Source organism: Colossoma macropomum, unplaced genomic scaffold (genome assembly GCF_904425465.1).
Source record: "Colossoma macropomum unplaced genomic scaffold, Colossoma_macropomum, whole genome shotgun sequence".
Lineage (NCBI taxonomy): Eukaryota > Metazoa > Chordata > Actinopteri > Characiformes > Serrasalmidae > Colossoma > Colossoma macropomum.
Genome location: NW_023494784.1, coordinates 20848655 through 20870058, shown reverse-complemented (window position 1 = coordinate 20870058; position 21404 = coordinate 20848655). Strand labels below are relative to the sequence as shown.

At 42.0% G+C, this 21404-nt stretch overlaps 2 protein-coding genes across 4 annotated transcripts in view; both read right to left on the bottom strand.

Moving 5' to 3' along the window:
* The window catches only part of adcy5 (adenylate cyclase 5), a 104901-nt gene extending 98541 nt beyond the window's left edge, over positions 1-6360 (bottom strand). For all 3 annotated transcript variants that reach the window (XM_036592820.1, XM_036592902.1, XM_036592985.1), the window contains exon 1: positions 5055-6360. In XM_036592820.1, the coding sequence (XP_036448713.1) occupies positions 5055-5966 (912 nt within the window). In that variant the 5' untranslated portion in view covers positions 5967-6360. The remainder of the gene's footprint in view (positions 1-5054) is intronic.
* A 4142-nt stretch (positions 6361-10502) lies between these two features.
* Positions 10503-20748, bottom strand: hacd2 (3-hydroxyacyl-CoA dehydratase 2). The gene is made up of 7 exons (XM_036592692.1): positions 20527-20748; positions 16831-16948; positions 16298-16316; positions 14073-14161; positions 13085-13206; positions 12584-12762; positions 10503-12402 (listed from the first exon to the last, which is right to left on the bottom strand). The coding sequence occupies exons 1-7, from the start codon at positions 20649-20651 to the stop codon at positions 12320-12322; spliced, it is 735 nt and encodes a 244-aa protein (XP_036448585.1). The 5' UTR covers positions 20652-20748; the 3' UTR covers positions 10503-12319.
* Positions 20749-21404: the final 656 nt, after the last annotated feature.

The window sequence follows — 21404 nt, the reverse complement described above, 5'->3', positions numbered from 1 at the left end:
AAGAAAGAAAGAGAAGTAAGAAAGTGAAAAACCAAGACACAAAGCTAAAAAGCCTTAACTTAAAGATGAATGAAAAAGGGTGCTGTTTGATGTGCCAACGACAAGTGTGCGCCTGGTGTTCCACTCTGCTTAGCGTGGAGCACGAGTAGGTGGTTTGCGAGGGACAGAAGTGGGGGTGGGAGATGAAATGGCACAAAGCACACTCCCTCAGCCTGCTGCACTCGTGCCCTCTGTGCACTTCCATATTTATCAGAGGCTTCAGACGGTGGTGCCTCGCATTGTGACCTGTTGCCAGAACTAATTCCAAATGAAACATCCATGACGAATCTCAGACAAGGTTACTCATTTAGGAGATCACAGCACACCCTCAGATATTCATTATTAATGAAAGGACAATGACAGCGTGGGGCAATTGGGAAAACAAGAAGGAAAAAAAAAAATAAAAAAGGAGAAAAAATACACATCAGACAGTTCCAGAGGCAGTTGTGTCTTAATTATCTCAATTTGAACCTCTAACAGAGCGACTCCACACTCAGTGGAAGGTTAAGAGATGAAAAGACAGGGGTCTTCTCAGAGGGAAGCTCTAAGTGCTTCTGGAAGATGTTACGAAAAAAAAAGACCTTGGTTGCTAAGATACAGGAAGGACTAGCTCAGGTCTGTGTTCAGACGGGACAAGGTAGAAGTGGGTTCCTGAGAGGTAACTCACTCCCACGACTGCGTTAGAAAAACCAGAACTTCCACCCTAAAGAACGTGAGATTAGCCTTCTTTGGGCAGGTTATCTGCACCTAATCGCAAAACCAAACAATCCAGACCTAGTAATCCTCAGTGCAAACATGATACAGGGTTGAAAGTGAGTGTCAAAAGGGCACCGAGATCAACCGTCTGCTCTTTGACTTCCAAGTCTCCCAGGATGATGTTTTCTTTAGCAAGCTGCTCCATGGAGCACGTACTCAGCCTGGCTTGGAGGAGAGTCAGTGCTTCCATGGGGGGTTGAATGTCAAAGGCAAATTAATAGCAGGACTTTCAAAAAAGGACATCTGTTTTGAATTCCAGCCGGCCTGCATGTTACGGTGTGGGGCAATGCAATTACAAGTGGCCGCAAACGCTCATCGCAGATGGTGGTGTGCCAAAGCAAGGCTCCGTTCCGTCCACCTCCTTGGCTGTCCGCTGGCGGGGCGGGGATCCTTGCTATCCCCGCTAAGTGGCTCCCTCAGGCCCCATCCAGCTTTAATGAAGCACATGAGGGAGACAGAGAAGAGCACACCGGAGACTGTACATTCATAAATTCAAAAAGAACGATGGTGTTTCCTGAGATAATGCTGCAAGGAACATTAATGGCTTACGGTTCCCCCCTACAAACCTTTAGCCTTCCCTATGGATAAATCCCTTTGATGGCTGACTCCCATTAGGAAAAGGAAACGACTTATTAGCACAAATCTGGTCCAGGTGGATGCGAGAGGGTTTTTAAATTGTTTAAAGGTTATCTTGAATTGGAAAAAGTGAAGTAGAGCAGAACAACTTACAAGATTCTGCTCAAAAATAATTGATAATAGCATTCCAGCCTTCATGCTGACATATATTGATCAAGTACAACTTTGGTGGTAAACTCTTTGGCATTATCTAGGTTCAGATAGCAGCAAGGTGGCACCAGCTGTCTCTCGTCTTCTGAAATTTCCATTTCAGACAGCGCAGGATCGATCGGCACAGGCCGTCGAATGTTAGTCATCTCCATTTAATTATGAGAGCACTCCTAATACAAGCCTCGTCCCAGGATCTCATAAACCCAGCCCTCTACTGGAGAGCCCTACTGGGAGTCAAGTAAACACAGAGACCTGATATGCTAAGGACAACAGCATTGTGCGGAAAGAGCAACAAACACAGCAGATCGTTCCCACACAGCCCATTCAAAGGGACTGTGTAAGCAGTGAGCTCACAATTATGTTAAGGGTATTTCTTTCTTTAAAATATCTTTGAGTATGAATATATATCCATCCTGAAAAAATCTGCTGTTACAGCCCAAATCTAAATTGCATGCAAGTAATGTCACAAACGTGCTGATATGGAGGTGTACCACGCAATGTGCATTAAAGTAATGAAAAGGTAGACAACACTGGGGTACCAAACATCCAGAACTTTCACCATTTTTACACACACAGCCTCAGTCACCCACCCCCATGCCATTTCTTCCACTGCATTCTTTGCAAAGTACAGAAATACCAGCAGTTCCCAAAGTGTGACAAGATGACTCACTGAAATGAAAGGACAGGGCAAATGCAATCACATTACAGTTAATAAAACGTAGGAGGTTGAAAGGAGGTTTAAAAGGTGTAGAGTAACTCATAACAAAAGGGAGCCAGGAGTTTAACTTGAACATGAGCGCAACACCTAAAAGATCATACAGGCCTTAGTCACCCTATGTTTCGTCTTCCAAAGGGCTTTCCAGTCATCAAACCACCGTGGTTTAGCATAGTTTTCTGGGAAAATCGTGTTAGTAAAGAAAACAATCCAGACCAAGTTATCCTTGGCAAAATGGTCCAAATCACATGACTGATTCACCGAACCAAGCACAATCTCAGAGAGCCCATAAAAACGATCTCCCTGGCTACAGCACATTGCATCTGGCACATGAAAGTGGCCCTGATGTGCAGCTACAGAATTCTGCCTATGCGCTGATACTGCCAACACTGCATCGCCATTCAAGGAGTCCAAAAAGTTTAGGGAAAAGTGCCTTTCCTCGCACACCCCCACCACACTACTCTAAAGATCTTGGCAAACGGCTGATGGAAACCCATCTGTACCATTTGGACAGCCATATCAACATATTTCTCTCATTCTGCTTAATCATTAATCACAAGCCTCTCTCTCCACCACTCAGAGCACTTGAATGGCATCTGATCGCGCATCTGATAGATGCATGCTGTGGAATGCACCAGCCAACAGAAAATGACGAAACAAGAGCTTGGGCTGGTGTCAGTTACCGTAGCAACCAGTGGAACCATTGATGCCTGTCTCCAGAGGTGTATAGTGAAGCTTAAAACTATAATGAGGTAAAAGTAAATGTTACTTCATATTGAAATAATGATAGAGATGTAGTAATTCTGGAGCATTTCTATTGATCTGTTCATTATGAAATTTTAACACAATGCAAAGTGTAAGTGGAGGTTTAAAATTACACACAAAAAAGACAAAAGTAAATTGCAGTGTTACATATGCTCTCTGCTCTTCGGGAGTACAAATATGTCATCAAAAAGCGGCTTGAAATATCAGTCAAATCTGTCTGCTGTCAATTTTTAAAGCAAATATCTGCAATGCCAATAAGATTGACATCATTGTGCATAACCAATGTCAATAACTGTATTTGAGTTCTCCTTTTCCTCAGTGACCACTCACTGAACTTTGTTTGATGTGCAGCATATTCAAACTTTAATCCCCTCCTCAAACATCAAGGGGCTGTTTCACAACATGGGATTTGGACCTGGAACAATAGACAAGTCTATCTAACAGTAGGGAAATGTAAAGAAAACTCCTATGGGCCCCAGTCTTCACATTTGGCTTACGTTACCTAGCTTTGTGAAAAATCCTGCTCCAGGAGTCTTTCTCTATTAACTGATGGCGCCAAATAAGCTGAATACACTCTCATGCTTGTCCCTTGTTTCTTTTCTGACCTTAGTTGGACAGGTATGGACCCTGAATGATAGAGACACGGTTTGCTTTGTTTTGCTCTTCTAGAATGAATGCACTAGTATGCATCAGCAAAGATGTCTTAAAGTATTTGATATTACCTTATTGCCCCGAATAAGCTGCATGCACTCTTATGCTTGTCCTTTGTTCATTTTCAAGCACTTTTAAAAGGACAGATTCAGATATTATGGGCATCAGCTGGACATGTATGGACCCTAAATGACAGACACTGGCCCATATTGATGAAGTGTCACAGAGGAGGAGTGCTGATCTAGGATCATATTCCTCTCTTATTTACTACACTGTTAAAAATGAGAGGTCGGCTCAACTCAATTTGAGGTCACAAGAGGTCACCCAACTCAAACATCTTAGTTGAGTCAAATGTTCTCTTAAATTGTTTTAATACTCAATTCCCCACAAGCCAAGACTCTTTCCATCACACAATCCTACTAGACACTTTTTCTATTAGGTACAAACTTATGGATGGCTATGGCATTACTGGGATTCAAACTCACAACCTCCTCTTGGGATGATGGCTTAGTCTGTTGCAGAACTCGGGAACACATGGAGCAACTCAGATTGTGTGTCCATAAATGTTTAATACACTGGAGAAAATATTTGTTGTTCTAAGTTTGAAGTGTGGCATAGTCTCATGTGGTGCAACTGTCTAATAATTAATCTCAGCATCAGGAGATTGTGAGTTTGAATCCCAGCAATGCCACAGCTGACCATATCTAGAAGCCCAAGAGGAGAAAATGCCACATAGGACTGTGTGATATAAAAAAGTGCCAGCTAGTGAAGAAAGAGTACAAAAATAAATAAATAAAAAATCTCAAATTTTGTTTATCTAACCGAAATGCAGACCTAGAAACAGTAGCTGGGAGAATTTTTGACTCAACTAAGAAGGTTGAGTTGGGTGAACTCTGGGGTCTTCAAGTTGAGTCAGCTCAAGAAAAGACATGTAATCAGCGACTGTAAAAGTCGAGCAGACTTCTCATTCTTTACAGTATGACTTTACTGACGGGAACAGATCCTAGATCAGCACTTCTCATCTGAGAAGTTTTATTAACCGTTTTATTAGATACCACCTTTGGTTTTGCTCTTCTAGAATGAATAGTACTCATCAGCAAGAACTTCTTAAAGTATTCGCCACCACCTGATGGTCCAGGACACCTGAACGCACTCTGGAGTAAGCATTAGTAAGCATCAGCTGAAACTGGAAAAACTGGAATAAACAAGGATTTCTTAAAGCATTCAACATCACCTGATGGTCCAGGACACCTGGACGCACCCTGAAGGCCACCTTTCAGCAGCGCACTCGCACAGACCCCACAGACCCACCCCCACCCTTCAAGCGTGCTCGCCCACTCACCTGTTTCCACAGCAGCTCGTCCTGCTCGTTGAGCTTCCACGAACCCACCACGTGGATGGCGGCCAGCACCACTCCGGTGGCGACGGCGGCGCGCATGCGCACGGGCAGCAGCGTGTACACGACGTGGATGAAGAAGACGGTCCACCACACACCGTCCGAGGCGCTGCGCGGGCTGACGAGCAGCACGCCCACGGCCTGCAGCACGAGCAGCACGGCGATCACGGCGTAGCACACGAGCCACATGTGGTCCTGGTGGAACGCGCTGCGGTTGCACGCGAGCATGAGCGCGAGCACGAGCACGATGGCCAGCGAGAAGGTGAGCACATAGGCGGTGTGGCACGGGCCGCCCGCGCAGTGGAAGCACAGCATGACGGCGCATACGAGCGCGAGCACGGCCATCAGCATGGTCAGGCTGCTCTGGTTCAGGCGGAAGAAGTAGCGCTGGTAGAGGCGCTCCAGCTTCTCCGAGCGGAACTTCTTGGAGCTGAAGACGCGCATGACGCCGCTGCAGCACGCGGCCGCCGAGAAGGCGCGAGCGTCGGGCGCTAACTGCTGCCGCTGCCGCTCCTCCTCCCCGCGCCCTTCCTCCTCCTCCTCCATCATCTCCTCCTCCTTGGTCCGGGCTCTCCGCTCGTCCAGGCCGAGCTCCACGGACTTGGCGCGCACCCCGCCCTCGTCTCCGCGCTCCTGCCACGCGGATTTGGACCTCAGACTCATCCTCGTCTTGCCTGGGGCGGTCGTGGTCGTAGTGGTGGTCCCTCGGCCCTCCACCTCCCTCCACCGGCCGCTCGAGCGCGCCGGCCTGGCCGGACAGCCGTTGGCCACGGGCTCGCGCTCGCCCCACGCTGACCTGTGCTCGGTCCCTCCCCTCAGGCCGAGCCCAGGGGGGCTCACGCTGTTCGACCTGGACATGATGATGATGATGATGGAGCTGTCACAAACACTACTATAGACCCCTCTAAAGAGTCCAGGGTGGGGGAATCAGGGAGAAATGTTAGTTTCCACAACACTGACTGTCAGCATTTTAAGATATGTAGTGTTTTAGGACTGCAGTCAGAAATAGTTACGAGTTCTATGGAGGCTGAGAAACAACACATACTATGTTTATTAAAACAAACAGGAGCTGGAGAGAAGCCCTGGAGAGTCTGCTTGCATCATTTTCATAAGCCTGCATGAGACAGCATGAACAAGGTGTTCAAATGAAACCAGCTCGTAAAACAACAGCTTCAACGCCAATTGATTCGAAGTACTTGAGAGAGCCTTTAAAATAATTAAATATACTCTAATGAGTCGAATCACTGGGGACCCGTTCCTGCGCCCCCGAGCAGTAAAGCCCCACCGCTCAGGGAATCTGCTCCGTGTCTTTTAGCGCCAATCCTCATTTTACTTCTTAGATGGGGGGGATCATTAGAACAGCTGCTGGGCAAGAGGCGCGTTTTTACATTCCCAAAACAGAAAAAGAGGAAGCGCGAAAGAAAGTGCCAGAGGGTCCGTCATGTTTCCCAGATGCCTCTGTGGGACGTGTGGAGCGAAGAGCAGAGCCCGAGCGCCCAGAGTGCGCCGACCGCCGGATCAGAAAACGCAGGAAACGGCTCCATGGTGCAGCCTGCACTCATCCATCCGTGCGTCCATCCATCCACCGCTCCCACAGAGCCGTTCACCTGTGCGTGGAGCTGCCTGCAGGCTGGTCTCCTCTCCGCTCAGAAACCATCACGATCCCGTCAAAAGCAGCGGCAGAGCGCGGCGCTCTGACTCGGAGAAACACCGACCACTCATATATCCCCCCTTACATTAAAAGATGCACCGCAGCAGCAGAAACCCTCACACCGTCCTGACCTCACCGCTGTCCATCGGTGGGAAGAGCCTCTCGTGCCGGACACGCTTCACTCATGTCGATAACGCACCGAAACGATGAATCCTCCCCCGACACGGTCCGCCTCCGAGTCCGGCTGCTGTTTGTCGGTTGCGCTGTGTGAGCTGGATCAGTGCAGCGCTGTTTTTCCTGAGGCCGATGAATACACTATTGATTATGCATCAGCCCTTTCGCTGCTTCACTGGGCTTTTGTATTGCCATTCAACCAAGTATGATTTTTCCAAGCCCCGCCCCTCGAATACTCCTATTGGCTATCTGCTTTAAATGTGTTTCGCTCTCGCTCTCCTATTGGTCAGAGCGCGCGTCACTCTGCGCTGCCCGTGTATTAAATACAGCTGGAGAGGAGAGAAGAGAATGAGTTCTGACGAAAATGAAGAGCATAACGCACAAGAGGCGTTTCTCAGTAACACGAAATCACAGACCTCAGAAAAGAACGCGTTTATGAAACGACAATTAGCCTCTAATTGTTTATTTTTAATGTTTGCGGACATTTTTCTGTGCCATCTGTTTTTAAAAAGACGTAGCAGCCAGACTTCTGACTGAAAATGTTTGCCAGTGACAGTGGGCCTCATGCACTAACCGTTCTTAAGAAAAAAATCTTCTTAAAACCCACTTACGCAGTTTTTACGAAGATTCTGACGTTCACCAATGTCTTCTTATTTGGGATTTGTTCTTAGGTAAGAACGTAATATACACACACACCCAAGAGCACAAAGGTGCGAACACTCCTGTGGTTTAAAAACACGTCATGAATCTGATGTGGAGTTCTCCGTAGGACATTTCTTAACAACATTTAAAGACAAAAATTAGGAAGACATTGGTGAATGAGGCCCATTGCTTGAATTAAAGAGGTTTGGCCTGTAAAAAGACACTGCAGCTCGCTCAGAAACTCATTTTACTAACTTTACTCGGAACCCAGCAGCCAGATTAGGGGTGGGCAATATGACAATATTTTGTTGATTCTGTGATAAATTATGTCACAATACTTTTCTGAGCATATTGTGGATATCATCAGTACTTACTCTGGCCAACTACATGTTTTTTATTATGAAATGAGCCTAATTATGCCTGTTTAACTGGCTTTAGTGCAGTGCAATTTGTAAAACACAGAAAAAAAAACTATGTAGTTGTAGCATGACGATTATCATACATTATCATTATTATCAATATCATTGTATTTTATATGTGGCCCTACAGGTTCCATTTTGTCTGTTCCAACTTATTAAATCTCAGAAAAAACTAAATATCATGGTATATATTGTGTATTATGAAAATGTCTTGAAGTATTGTGATATTTTTGACATATTGCCCACCCCTAAACTGGATTGTTTTTTTTCTGACACTGCAAATTGACTCTCCATCTACTTTATTCTTGCTCCATTTCTAAAAATACAACAGCAAAGCAACAAAGAATTCATTAATGTAGTCACAGAAACACAAGCCGTGTCCAAAGCCACATTATACTATACTACACATAATACACTAATGAATGGACTTCTATTGGTAGTGTACTATTTTTGACATACTATTTAATATGGTAGTATGCGGTTTGGTTGCAGCCACCATTACTGGATGCTTTCTGTAAAGGGTGGATTTAGTGGAACAGTGTGTTTAATGCTAATATTGGGCTCATAAAACCATTATTTTACGCAGTTTCCCACTTACAATTTGTAATTAGCCTGCTAATACTATTTCCTTTTGCTCATTTAAATAGAATACACTAAGCATAAACTCAAACTAGAATAAAGAAGATTCTTAAAGTGCCCAGTGTTTTCCTAGATGGCCCATAAAATCTGAATTCACCTTACACTGTACTTACGAAATGATGAGAAGGTCCATATTACATGGCACCAGGGAGCTGAACTATAACAGCTTTGAAAAGCTACATGTGGGACTTGCTAAAGATGTCAAGGAGTCTAGTCCTAATATTTATTGTGTGCTGCTACTCAAGACTTTTGCTTCTCTTAATAGAAGAGGTACACATTCTCAGTCCATTCTAAATGTCTTAATTAGTGCATACTACTGTGCTGAACAGGGAGGGTGAGGTGTGCTCAGTGTTAAAGAGCTCTGCTGCCATCATGTGAATGATTAATGAACTTTTGATCCAGTGGCATGTCATTATTCCACAAAGTTGAAGAAAAAGTTGCTTGTTGTGGTGCTGAAGCAGAGAAATGCTATAAAACAATTATAACATTTTACAAGTGAACTTCTGGAGACATTCTGGGGAGTATGCATATTTGAATCAATAAACACACAAGCAATAAATATACATAATTAACCAGACATTAGATAGAATTTTGCATCACAATATGTCCGTAGTGACGAGAAGGCAGTAATATGTGGCAGACAAGCGAAGTGAGGAAGTTCTACTTAATTGCATCTTTAAAGAAGCTGAAATTTGTTTGTAGAATCTGGCACATAGAGTATTGTATAAAAGTCAGATGCCACCCATCATTTAATTTCCAGTCAAAATGACCACTAAGTGCAAGTTGCTCATTGTTCAGTGTCAGGAATGAAAGTAGAAAACATATTTAACAGAAAATTACAATTCTCAATAGCTAAATGTATATTCACACATATATACATACATACATCATCTAAACCGCTTATCCTACTGGGTCGCGGTGGGGTGCTGGAGCCTATCCCAGCTGTCATTGGGCAGAAGGCAGGCTACACCCTAGACAGGTCGCCAGTCCATCGCAGGGCAGACAGACAGACATACACAGTCACACCTAGGGGCAATTTTAGCATGTCCAATTGGCCTGACTGCATGTTTTTGGACTGTGGGAGGAAACCCACGCAGACACGGGGAGAACAGGCAAACTCCACACAGAAATGACCCTGGTCGCCCGGCCGGGAATCGAACCCAGGCCATTCTTGCTATGAGGCGACAGCGCTACCCACTGCGCCACCGTGCCGCCCACACATACATACATACATACATACATACATACATACATACATAATATATTTTTTCAGTCTTAGAAGTTGGTTCTCACAATTCAAGTAATCCTAAACACGTTCAGTGATGTTGAGGTCTGGACTTTATGGTCAGTCACCAGCATTTGAGAACACCAGCATTTTCTCTGTTTGATTCGCGAATGTTCTTTTTTGTCTTTTTCCTTTTCTCCATAATAAGTTCTTGACAGGTACAGATTATTTCAGTGTTGAGTTGTCTTGAAGGATGAACAGAAACACATTTTTTTCAAACCTAAAGCAAGAGTGGAGCTTGATTTTCTCCTCTCTCTCAAAGATGAAAGCTTCAAGTACTGTTTATCTGATGGGGACAGTTTTGGTGGTCTATCAGGTCTTGCATGGTTGTTAGAAGACCAGTTTTCTCTTTAACTTTCACTCCTTTTAACAACAGTTTTGGAAACTCCTGTTTTTTCACCTATTTTCCTTTGGCCTTCTCCTTCTTTATGCAAATTGATACATCTCCTCAGAGATATCTCCTGAAATGAATAACTACTACATAATGGCCACTTTGACTGGAAATTAAATAAAGGAACTTTTTACTGAATACTTTTGCATGGTGCTGTAGATAAGAGAGCGAGGAAAAAAAGACCATTACTGGCTTGGTTTTCCAGGTTATGAGTTTATTGTAAATATAGAACTGTTTTACTAATCATACAAAGTCTGCTGGTCCCATGCAAATCCTTTGTATCAAAAGCCCAAATGTTGTCTGATAGCATTAAGGGTCATGCTTCTAACGAGTTAACCTAGGCATTACCACCCCAGTTATGGTGTAACTTGATCTTTCATGCAGTTTAATTCCAGATGCACATTCCAAAAGGTCTTGCCATGTCAACCGTTTCCTTTGTAGTTATGGTGTAGGAACATTAATTGAGGTCAGCATTTCTTTCAGGGGATTTACAGGTAACATAGCATATCAGCAAGCAGGTGAATGTCATAAATGTAGCTTGGATCATAAATATTCAAACAGAAAAATATTGAGATTTTGCTTTTGATTACCAGATTTTTCAGCTTGTTTGTGATTAATTAGTTCAGCTGTTCCAGAAAGAGCTACTGACTGTGCTTGTATACTTTACCCTTTGGAAGAGTTCAGACCCAAACAGTGGGGAAAAGGCAAGTCTGCAACTTGTGCATTAGAACTAATGAGCAAGCCCATCTTGGAGGCTTGGGCTTGCTTAGTTTTGTTGCTGCTGACAGCGAGGGCAGACGGACAATGAAGTGCTCAGCAACTCCTGACTCCTGGCCTGCTCACCACATTATTAGATTTTACTCATTGGAAATGCATGACTGGAGGCAGTCTAATCCAATTGGCCCTGGAGCTAGGGCCTGCACTAGCTTCCTGCCGGCGCGTGCTCTTCCAGCCCAAATGCTGCCCTCTTTCAATCAAACACTTTGGAAACAACTAAAGGAAATCAGCCACAGACAGGACTTCGAGGTGAGATGTCAAGGTTTCATCAAATAATAAAAGCTTGAGTAAAGTGAATTAGGGAAAACATAAACGCAAGTCACGTCTATGGCGTTCCTGTACAGTCAGTTCAGCTCGAGTGCTACTTGCTGAAGGGACCACGTTCCAAACAAACAGCTACAAACCAACAACCCACAGCCAATATTAAACAAAACAACTACCAACAACACAATTCTCGTTAAAGTCATTAACATGACCCTTATCGAACAATTAACACTGAAAGAAGAAAGAAATATGCAACCAGAAGTCATGGACAAGGAGTCAGTACAGAGAATACAAGTCCTGAGCAAATCAGTGAAGAGCAACAATAACTGAAATTGTTTTGTACTTCAAAAATTAGTTTTCCATCAAAACATCTAGCAAAAGGAATGTGATCATATGTTGGACAAAGGGTCATGTAGAAAGCACAAAAACACAGATTCAAGACTTAATCGTCAGCTCGGCCCCTTGCCTGTGCATGAACAAAACTGCTACTGATACTTCCAAATACACAGGGCACAGTACAAGGGAGAGGTATGTTCGAGTAGCTCTTGTAAAGGAAAGGTGATCATTTCCAATTCTACAGTTACTTCAGGTGAAAGCCAAAACTACCTATTTCCCTCACTAAAGTCAGTGCAACCATATTAGATTCATTAAAAACAAACCAGTAAGCATTGTATTAGCATGAAGAACTGCATTTGCCTCTCAAGGGGGCTCAAACCATTGATATCATATTGTTATCAATATCCTTAAAATCACACACTGCAAGAGCCCATTCTCTATCAACTCACATTGTTAAAAATCATCTTCAGGTACCTTCTTGTTCTTGGGAAAAAAAAAAAAAAGCTGGGCTCTGTTTATCGTCAAGCAGACTTTTTACTTGTTTTAAATCAGCCAGGTGTGGATTGGAAAGGTCATCTTTTTCCCTTTTCTCCACAGGATCAGTCTGCTTTGCGTGGAGCGCTGGATGCTTGTTTACTCCACTTTGGTGTACTCCTCCACGTGACCCAGGACCTTCTTTCTCTGTCGCAACATGTGGAAGTAGAGCTGGGGGAACACTGGAGCAGGTGCAAAAATGCTCATTAATAATATCTTATTAACTAGAACAGTGCATTTCTATATGAACTCATCTGGAACACTGATTTAGCAGAAATTCATTTAGGAATAAAACAGCTGAAATGATGTACTGGCCTTCAGATGGGATATTTATATACCAGATAAAAATAATGACACACTTACAAGGGATGTATGAGACCATGGTGAGGATGAGAAAGGTATAGTAGTCGAAGGAGAAGTTATACTTGTTGGGCAGAGTGACAGAGTAGAGGCCTGTCTTCTGAACATAAGGCAGCGCAGCATAGATAGTGAGAAGTTCTCCAGTCACTCCCATGGGGTACAGCACAATGAAGAATGTGTATCTGCAGAGAAACGTTAAACACAACCACCTCAGTGCTGGGCACCAATGTTCACCTTAATCCCTAATCCACCACACTTGGTGACTGTTTTCAGTCCTTGATTATCTGCATCAGGTGAGTTAGATTTGATGTCATATGTAAACACACTTAGGGTTTCAACATGTTCCTTTTAATCCCCAGTTCATATGGCCTATTTTGGAAATTTAAGCTGCAAAACCAGCTTTTTGAATGAATAATTTTTATGATGGCACACAAACATATTACATATATATATATATATATATATATATATATACACACACAACAGAGTGTAATATGCCTTTACCTTGCCCATTTAATGAGGTAAGGCAGGTGGTTAAGCAAGCTGAAGGTGTAGAAGGAGTAACGGATGATCTCTGTGATGGTCCAAGCCACCACAAAGAGAAGCACACTGTCTTCACTCTGGACCTGTAGCAAAGGGACACAGCATACTGGACTCAGACAAAGTGAGAGAAGGTTCATTTAAATACCGGTGTTTGCAGACGAAGTTAATTCAGACCCATGCAGCTACATCTTTTCTACTGGTTTCACTGCATTTAGGCAAACTCACACACCAGGCAGAGAGAGAGAACTGAAACATATGCACACCATAAGCAGTCCAAGCAGCATCTATAACCTGCAAATTGCTCAATTCGCAGGTATGACTTTACACACATTAAATGTTATTTTAGTAAAAAGAGAGAGTATAAAAAACGGCCATCATAACGTCGAGGCGGATGAATACAGATACAAATGTTACTGGTCATTTCAGATTCAAACAGGTTTTTCTTGAGGAAAAAAAAAAACTTACAGTCCTTTAAGTTTCAGCACAGATGTCTTTCTCTGTGGTGAGTAAACAACACCTGGACCTTAGTTACCAACACATCATTTAACAACCATAAGAGTAAGGACAGTAGCAGAGTAAAAGTCAACTAAACCCAACAAGAGACTGGACGTGACAATAAACAACGCATTCAAAATAAAACTTTTAACTACTTTTCAAGTTAGCTTTGAGATCTATCACATACCACTGGAGGGCACTGTTTTATAAATAAAAGAGCAGACAGGTCTCTTTCACTGTGAGAGGGTATGCTCAGTGACCTTTCAAAGGTTCACAGACTATGAAAAATGCCAAGCTCCAAAGACGTCTTTATTTTCATACCTGTAGGTCTACAATGTGGGCTGCATACTCTAGACAGCATTAAAATTCAAGAAAAACTCATTCAGTTTTATAAATAATCTCTGAAGTAAAGATAAAACAATATATGTATCACTGCACATTCATACACACTTACTTCTCTCACACTGTGCGTCACAGCCCAAGTGAGGAACACCCGTGACATCACCTGAAATCCAGTCAGGACCACAGAGGAGGGCACAATTCCTACAAAAGTGTGGAGACAAGTATTTCTACTTACACAGTGTGGAGACAAGCATTTCTACTTACACATGGTGACAAACATGCTTCACTTAATAGGCATTCAAACTGTACTGTTAAGCTGTAATCAAAGGTTTCATAAACCAAGGATTCCCTGATATGGAATTTCTTTTGTATTGTAAAACAACCACACATTATAATCTATTAGTCTGACTGATATACAGTCATATGTAAAATCTTCTAAGTGGAAATACATGAACACATCCTCTACACAGGACTCACTTCTGCACATTCAAATGTACAATTACTGTTTATTTGCTAAATTTAACATATTGGAAAAAATATAAAACAAAAAAGGCAGCATGCAGAAAGGTTGTGGAACATTTAATGTTTTGTTTCTTCTTTTCCAATATGTGAAACTCAGATTATTTGTTAACACATCCTCTCTGTGGAGGATGTGTTAACAAAATCAATAAATGTGTCATTTGACCAGGGGTATCTAAACTTTTGCAAATGACAGTATGTCGGTTCGTCAGATGATGATACAAGGTTTTATTAGCATAAACAAAAATATTGCCAATAGCGCAACAAAAATTTGTCACTTTTTCGATTGGGAGGCCAATATATGAAGCATCCCCGTCAACTATATGACAGCCATTTACCATATAACTGGTAAATCTAAATAAAATCATGGTTCGTAAAACAAAAACATGTAAAATGTATCCATATCTAAACTTTTCCATAAGAAAAACATGTCCTGACACACACAACAACTTTTTTATGAGGAGAACTAATGGAAATTAAGAAATAAGAGGCAGATAACAGAAACTAAAAACACAAGGAATTCTGGCCAGTTCCTCCCCCAGTGCTACAATGTTTATATTGTATTATATTTAAAAGTTTGTGAGTTTCTGCTGTTTGAGTTCAAGAAAGATGACCAATGAGAACTGACTGTCATTTCAGTCCAATTATATACAGGAATAATAAAAAATTAAAATCTAATGCATAAAAATAAAATCATATCAGCCAATATATCAGAATTTTTAGCTCCTTTAAATCAGTACAGTATTGTCCACAAAATTTTCCCAAATCAGTTGGGCCCCATAACCCACATATGAAGTGCAGTGAGGGTAAGACTGTTAGAACTCAGACTGTTACACTGTTTAATGTAAACAGTTCAGCTGAAAAATATTTTAGAATAGCCAGTCACAACAGTAGCTAAAGGTAAAGTTAGGCGTCTTGCCCAAGGACTCTTACTGGTATAGCAGTGGCATTCTTGCCTGGGTGGACAATTGAACCTGGTCTTCTATTTAGTGTTTTTTACCCCCCACTTTAACATACCTGCTTTAACTAATCAGTAAATTAACATAACCTTCTTGCGTTAAAGTGTCAAATATCCTGCACTATTGACTAAACATGCATCAATGCATGCACAAGCTAAAAACAGCATTAAAGAACTACATTAAATTCAATTGAATTAACTTAAATGATTGCAGTAATTATCAGGTATAATTCAATATTGAATTAAGTATAATAACTATAATTAATTATAATTCTATTCTTATTTATTGCTGATATGTGAACCCCTACTACATACTGATCTTGTATGAGCACACTACAAAGTGAAGTGAGCCTGTGGGATCTGAACACAAGTAAGCAAGTAAGGACAAGCAGCAGACAGCTGCAGGAGGGATGGCTGTTTGTACTCTGAAAGGTCACATCTAGCTTTAAGTCTCAGATAATGAGGTGTGGACTGTTCTCCCTGTGCTCCACACATGCAGTAAGCCAGCCTCTTTACCACAACAACACCATCAGGCTGACTGGACCTCTCACACTGTGTTTGCACAGCACCACTACTGCACTGTTTAATGTTTCACTACAGATACGACTGTGAATATTTATATAAAGATGAGTCTGGATGAGGCCATCATTCGAATATGTGCATTTCTAAATGAACTGTACCGTGGCGCTGTTGTAACAAAAACTTTTTTACTTTTATTTGTGTGTTTTGTTATATTATCTATGTATTCTATTTATTATTTTATATATAAATAGAATACTTATATGTTAGAATAACCATGGCAACCCTTAAAGTGTATAGATGTTTAGTAACGTTCACTATAATAAGGAGACAGCACTTACCAACAGCACAATGCAAAATCTGTGAAGAAAACGGAGAAACGGTTAGAATATATATACACATATATTTCTCATTAATGACCAAGAAAGAAACCTAAAACACACTAACAACCACGGTTGTGTAATTAACAGTTATTCCAAGAATTAAACAAACAAATGAACAGTATACAAATGACTGAGGCATCTCTGAGAAGCCCACCAACATATCAAATCTGAATAAAGATGTATGCTGACTGCAAAGCTCTCATTGAGATGACTGCACTGTAACTGGCACTGATGGAATTAATCTGGACAGTGTCACTATAACGCCTCATTTGCACACTGGACAGCTGCCATAAAGAAGTCTGAGTTGGAAGACAGCACAGTAGTGGAGTTTTGATCTAAAAATAGCTCACTACTTTGTAAGTACACACTCCTGAGCCAAAGCATTCTTCATCACACTGTCAGGGGAGCATGCCTGACCCCAAACTGTGCATGGTGCCTTCCAGAAACAGTCTGTCTGGAAGAAAACACTTTTCTCACAGCTCAGCACTTACCTCAAGAAGAGCACCAGTCTGGAAGAACTTCAGCGGCTTCTCTATTGAGTAGTAAAGACCATGGTAGCTGCCTCTGGTAAGGTAGGCGCGGACAAGACCCACAGCGATGACCAACCACCTGAAACAGAGAGAACTTTTAGGCTATGTTTATATCTCATTGTCAAATTTGCGATTAATAATTACTAACAGGACCACATGGAATTGGATATCATTGTTTCAATGTACTTTGAGTGCGAAAGAAGCATAAGGTGTCTTTCTGAAATCAAGGGTGTTAATAGGGAGTTTGTCCCACTTTGCTGCAGTAATAGCCTCTATTCTTCTGGGAAGGCTTCACATTAGATGTTAGAACATTGCTGTGAGGATTTGACTATATTCAGCCACAAGAACATTAGGGAGATCAGTAAGTGGTGTTGGATGATAATTTTACAAACGGATCACAAACTCTAAATTTCCAAGTACGGTGCTCCATCAATCCAGCTAGGACAGTTGCACTGCTCCACAGCCAAATGCTGGGGGGCTTTATACCCGTCTAGTTGACACATTTGGCATTGTGCCCTTAGGCTTACGTGTGGCAGTCCCAGCACCAGAACAAAATTACGAGGGAGAAAAAAAAATGAACAAACATACACACCGTTTTTGCAAAGGAAACACATTTAGTGAGAATCAACAGGAACGCCACATTTACAGCAAGTCACTAAAGTCTACATAGTGTATGCTAATTTATCTTCCCACAACATATAGCGTATCCCTAAAAAGCAGCATATATGATGTTCGCAAACCCACCAATAATAATCTATGTTGCCTTTATCCCATGTGTGTGACAAGCAGCACAACACTTTGTTTCTTGCCACTATTGAAGCATGCACAAAATAGTGGGTTTATTGGGGCATGATGATTGGCTGGGGGGGCATTGTCCCACTAAATGAACCCCTGATGATTGGCCTGATGTGTAATGTGTAATCAGCACTCTTACTCTGATAAGCTTCCTGAAAAAGCTTGGCCCAAATCTGAGCCACAGATACAAACTTACAATGAAAGAGACATTCAAAGACAAAATTTTGTCCTACTGTTAAAACAATAAATTTTTCAAAAAAAAAAAAAACACTTCCAAGTTTGACATAGAATAACCCATAACTATAACCTTTACATGATACCAGAAAAGGCATCATATTACACAGTCTAATAATCAACTCACTGAATACCCACAAATCCTGCCCTCTAGCCAGAGGGGTCTTTGCTAAAGATTTGCTAAAACTAAAGAAAGAACCTGTTTGGACAGTTGGACCACAAGAGCATGTTCAGCTGTGGAGATTTTAAATCACTGACTTCCTGAAGGACAGATTACTTATTTTAAGCAGTATCTGAGACAATACCATGTTAGTTGTGGTTTATCACATGACACTGTCACCACAGGACAGACTCAATTGTGGTCAGAACCACACAGTTAAAGCTCTGTTCAGTAGGTATGTTTTAACCAATCATCTCCTCAACGCTGTGTCTCTGTCTCACAGTTTCATGGCTGCCTGGAGCACAAAGAGCCCAGACAAACATGGCTGATATTATCCTCTTAGGACCCTGTCTTACTGTCACAGATTTGGAGTTGTCAGTAGAGGCTGAAGGTGGGGGAGGGTGCTATAGGCCCAGCACTGCAGGCTGCTACATCACATATCACAATAAGACAATGAACAGACTCTTACCATCAAAGCACAATGACAAAATTCTACTTGACATAATGAACAGCAAATATAGGAGACACTGTGGATCAGATGAATTAGATGGCAAAAATATAACCGTGCTACTTTAAAGGAACAAGATATGCATCACAATATTGAGTTTCTTCTGGGGTTTTTATAAGTTTGTAGACACAATAAGTAACCAGCAGTGCCACATTTCCTAAATATCAAAATACAAAGTACAATGACTTTTATTTAACATGTCACACGCTGCGCTGACTTAAATCCAACTGAACAGGCCTAACTGTGCTCTCTTTGCAATGTAGTGTGCAGTCAGTGGTTTTTAAGTATTACAGATATCGACCATATGCTCAAAGAAGCATATTGTTACATAATTTATCACAATAATGATAATTATCATCATATGGCCTACTCCTAACTCATGATAAATAATGATTGTTTTCATTTTGTCAGTTTATTTGACAGATAATGTGCATTATGTCCACGATATAATGCCCATAAAATACTGATGTCCCAATTTATATTTAGCCTTTTTAAATTCTATTTTGTGCACTTTCCTCACAGTATCACCATGACAGTTAACTGCAGTGCATGACATTTACCAGGTGCTTCAGGTTGTTTTGAAAGAACATTACAAAAGATAAATTTAAATAAGTGAATGAATGAATGAGTAACCGGTATGCACTTTCTGTATGGTTAACGTTGACAGTATAGTGTAAAGTTCTATTTTGTGTAAATTTAGGAGACAAAAATGGAAAAAACAATCCAATCAGTCATGGCCAGTTCTAACATATAGGTTATCTGAGTGACTTGGCTGACTGGCCAGGGGCACCAAAAGGTTGCTCCGAAAAAGTGCACAGTTTTAAATTATTTTAATCTGTTAACACTTTCTGAAACATTCAGTTTACTGTAAACGTATTCACGTGCCACAACAGTCAGTCTGTTAATCCAGATGCCAATATCCAAAACGCGTCACCATACAAATCGGGCAACATTGGGGTCTATGGCAGTAAAACATCAACAGCATCATTTTGGCATCTTATACTGATCTTCATGAGCTGGCATTGGCAAGCTCTTAGCTGAGGAGTTAACTCTGGTTCAGTTTAGATAAATGTGAAGAAACAGAAGAATGAGTCTTCAGTGAAACCAGCAAAACCAAGACCTTTCATTGGGTCAATATCAGTGTGTTCGTGGGGAGAGGGCACTATAGCTCTAATGCACCACAGGAACTTACTCTGGCCCTGCAATCCAGAGCGAAATCATGTTTGAAAGAGATTATTTTAGCACAGAGTACCTGTACTCATTACTACTGCTAACTTAAATCACCTCGTACCGTGATATCTTAAAAAAATCGTGGCATTGCTGTTTCCAGTATCGCCCATCCCTGTAACCCCCCATGACTACGCAGCGATGAGGTGATCAAACTGCCTCAGTACTTTGCACCCGATCTGCTCATGTCTGTAACGTTGCGCAAGCGAGACAAATCCTGTCTGACCGCACTTACAGCGTCCAGATTCATCTGAAACCACCTCTGCTGATCTAACAGCAACAGTAAAGCACTGCCACTCGGAGTTTTCAGAGTTTAGACCCCCAGCAACTCCGCCTATAAACAACACGAGCTGCAATAACCACACTTAGTTAAACTATCTGAATAATCTCGTATATTTTACTCAGTATTTGCTCATTAAAGTGCATCAGTTCGTCAGTTGTTCGCTAAGAGAGCCACTACAGTAATGTTAGAGTAAAGCAGCAGCTCTTCATTCAGTCTCAGTCCCAACACTGTTACTCGGCGTGTTTATGCTGAGCCGTATAGAGACGCGCACACTGATTTCTACTCGGTACAAACAGATATTAACGACCTACGAATAACTAAAGCCACTGTGTAAAACGAAGCAGACTAAAGCACACCATCCATTCATTCTGCTGTAGCGTTAGCTAGTGCTCCTCCACTGTGGATTATGGATCAGGAAGTGTGTAAAACTGGACGTGTGTGTGTTCATACCCCGCTGTCATCACCACGTTGTAGATGACCAGATAGGCGGTGGCCAGTGTGCCCGGGCCTTTCTTCTTCTTGTGGCTACCATCATTAGGAGCTGTTTTTGTGGTCCCCATGGCAGGTGCAGACATGACCGGGCTATCAAATAGCTGCTGCTGCTGCTACAGCTACTGCTACTGTTACCACCCTCACCCTCCCAGTGAATGAGGGCCTGAAGAGCAGGGAGCGATTTGGAGGGTGCGCCATCTAGTGGACAGGCCGAAATGTCCAGTCTCTGGTTGGGTCCGTGCTCTTGGAGAACTATGAGAAACAATAACAAAAACTTATGTATATGTAAGTACAACGCGAACCTATATGATAAGTGGAGCTAATAAAATGGATAATGAGTGTAGAAACATGGAGGTATACTTTAATGTTACGTCCGTAAGAATAAGTATACCTCTTTGTTTCTGCACTGTCAGCTCCACTTACCATATAGGTTCACTTTGTAGTTCAAAAGTTACAGACTGAGGTCCATCTGTTTGTCCGCATACTTTGCTAGCCCACACAGCACCACCACAGAGCAGGTATCGTTTGGATGGTGGATCATTCTCTGCACTGCAGTGACACTGACGTGGTGGTGGTGTGTTAGTGTGTGTTGCGCTGGTACGAGTGCATCAGACACAGCAGTGCTGCTGGAGTTTTTAAACACCTCAGTGTCACTCCTGGACTGAGAATAGTCCAGTTCATGGTCCCGCTGTCTTTACTAAAGAACGCTTGTGGAACCATATTTAAAGAAGGTAGCCACGACCCTTCTAACACGAACAAAAAAACAATAAAGAGATTTTTAACCGGATAACAACAATATACAGCAAATGTAATCTCACAGCTTGTATAACAAGAAA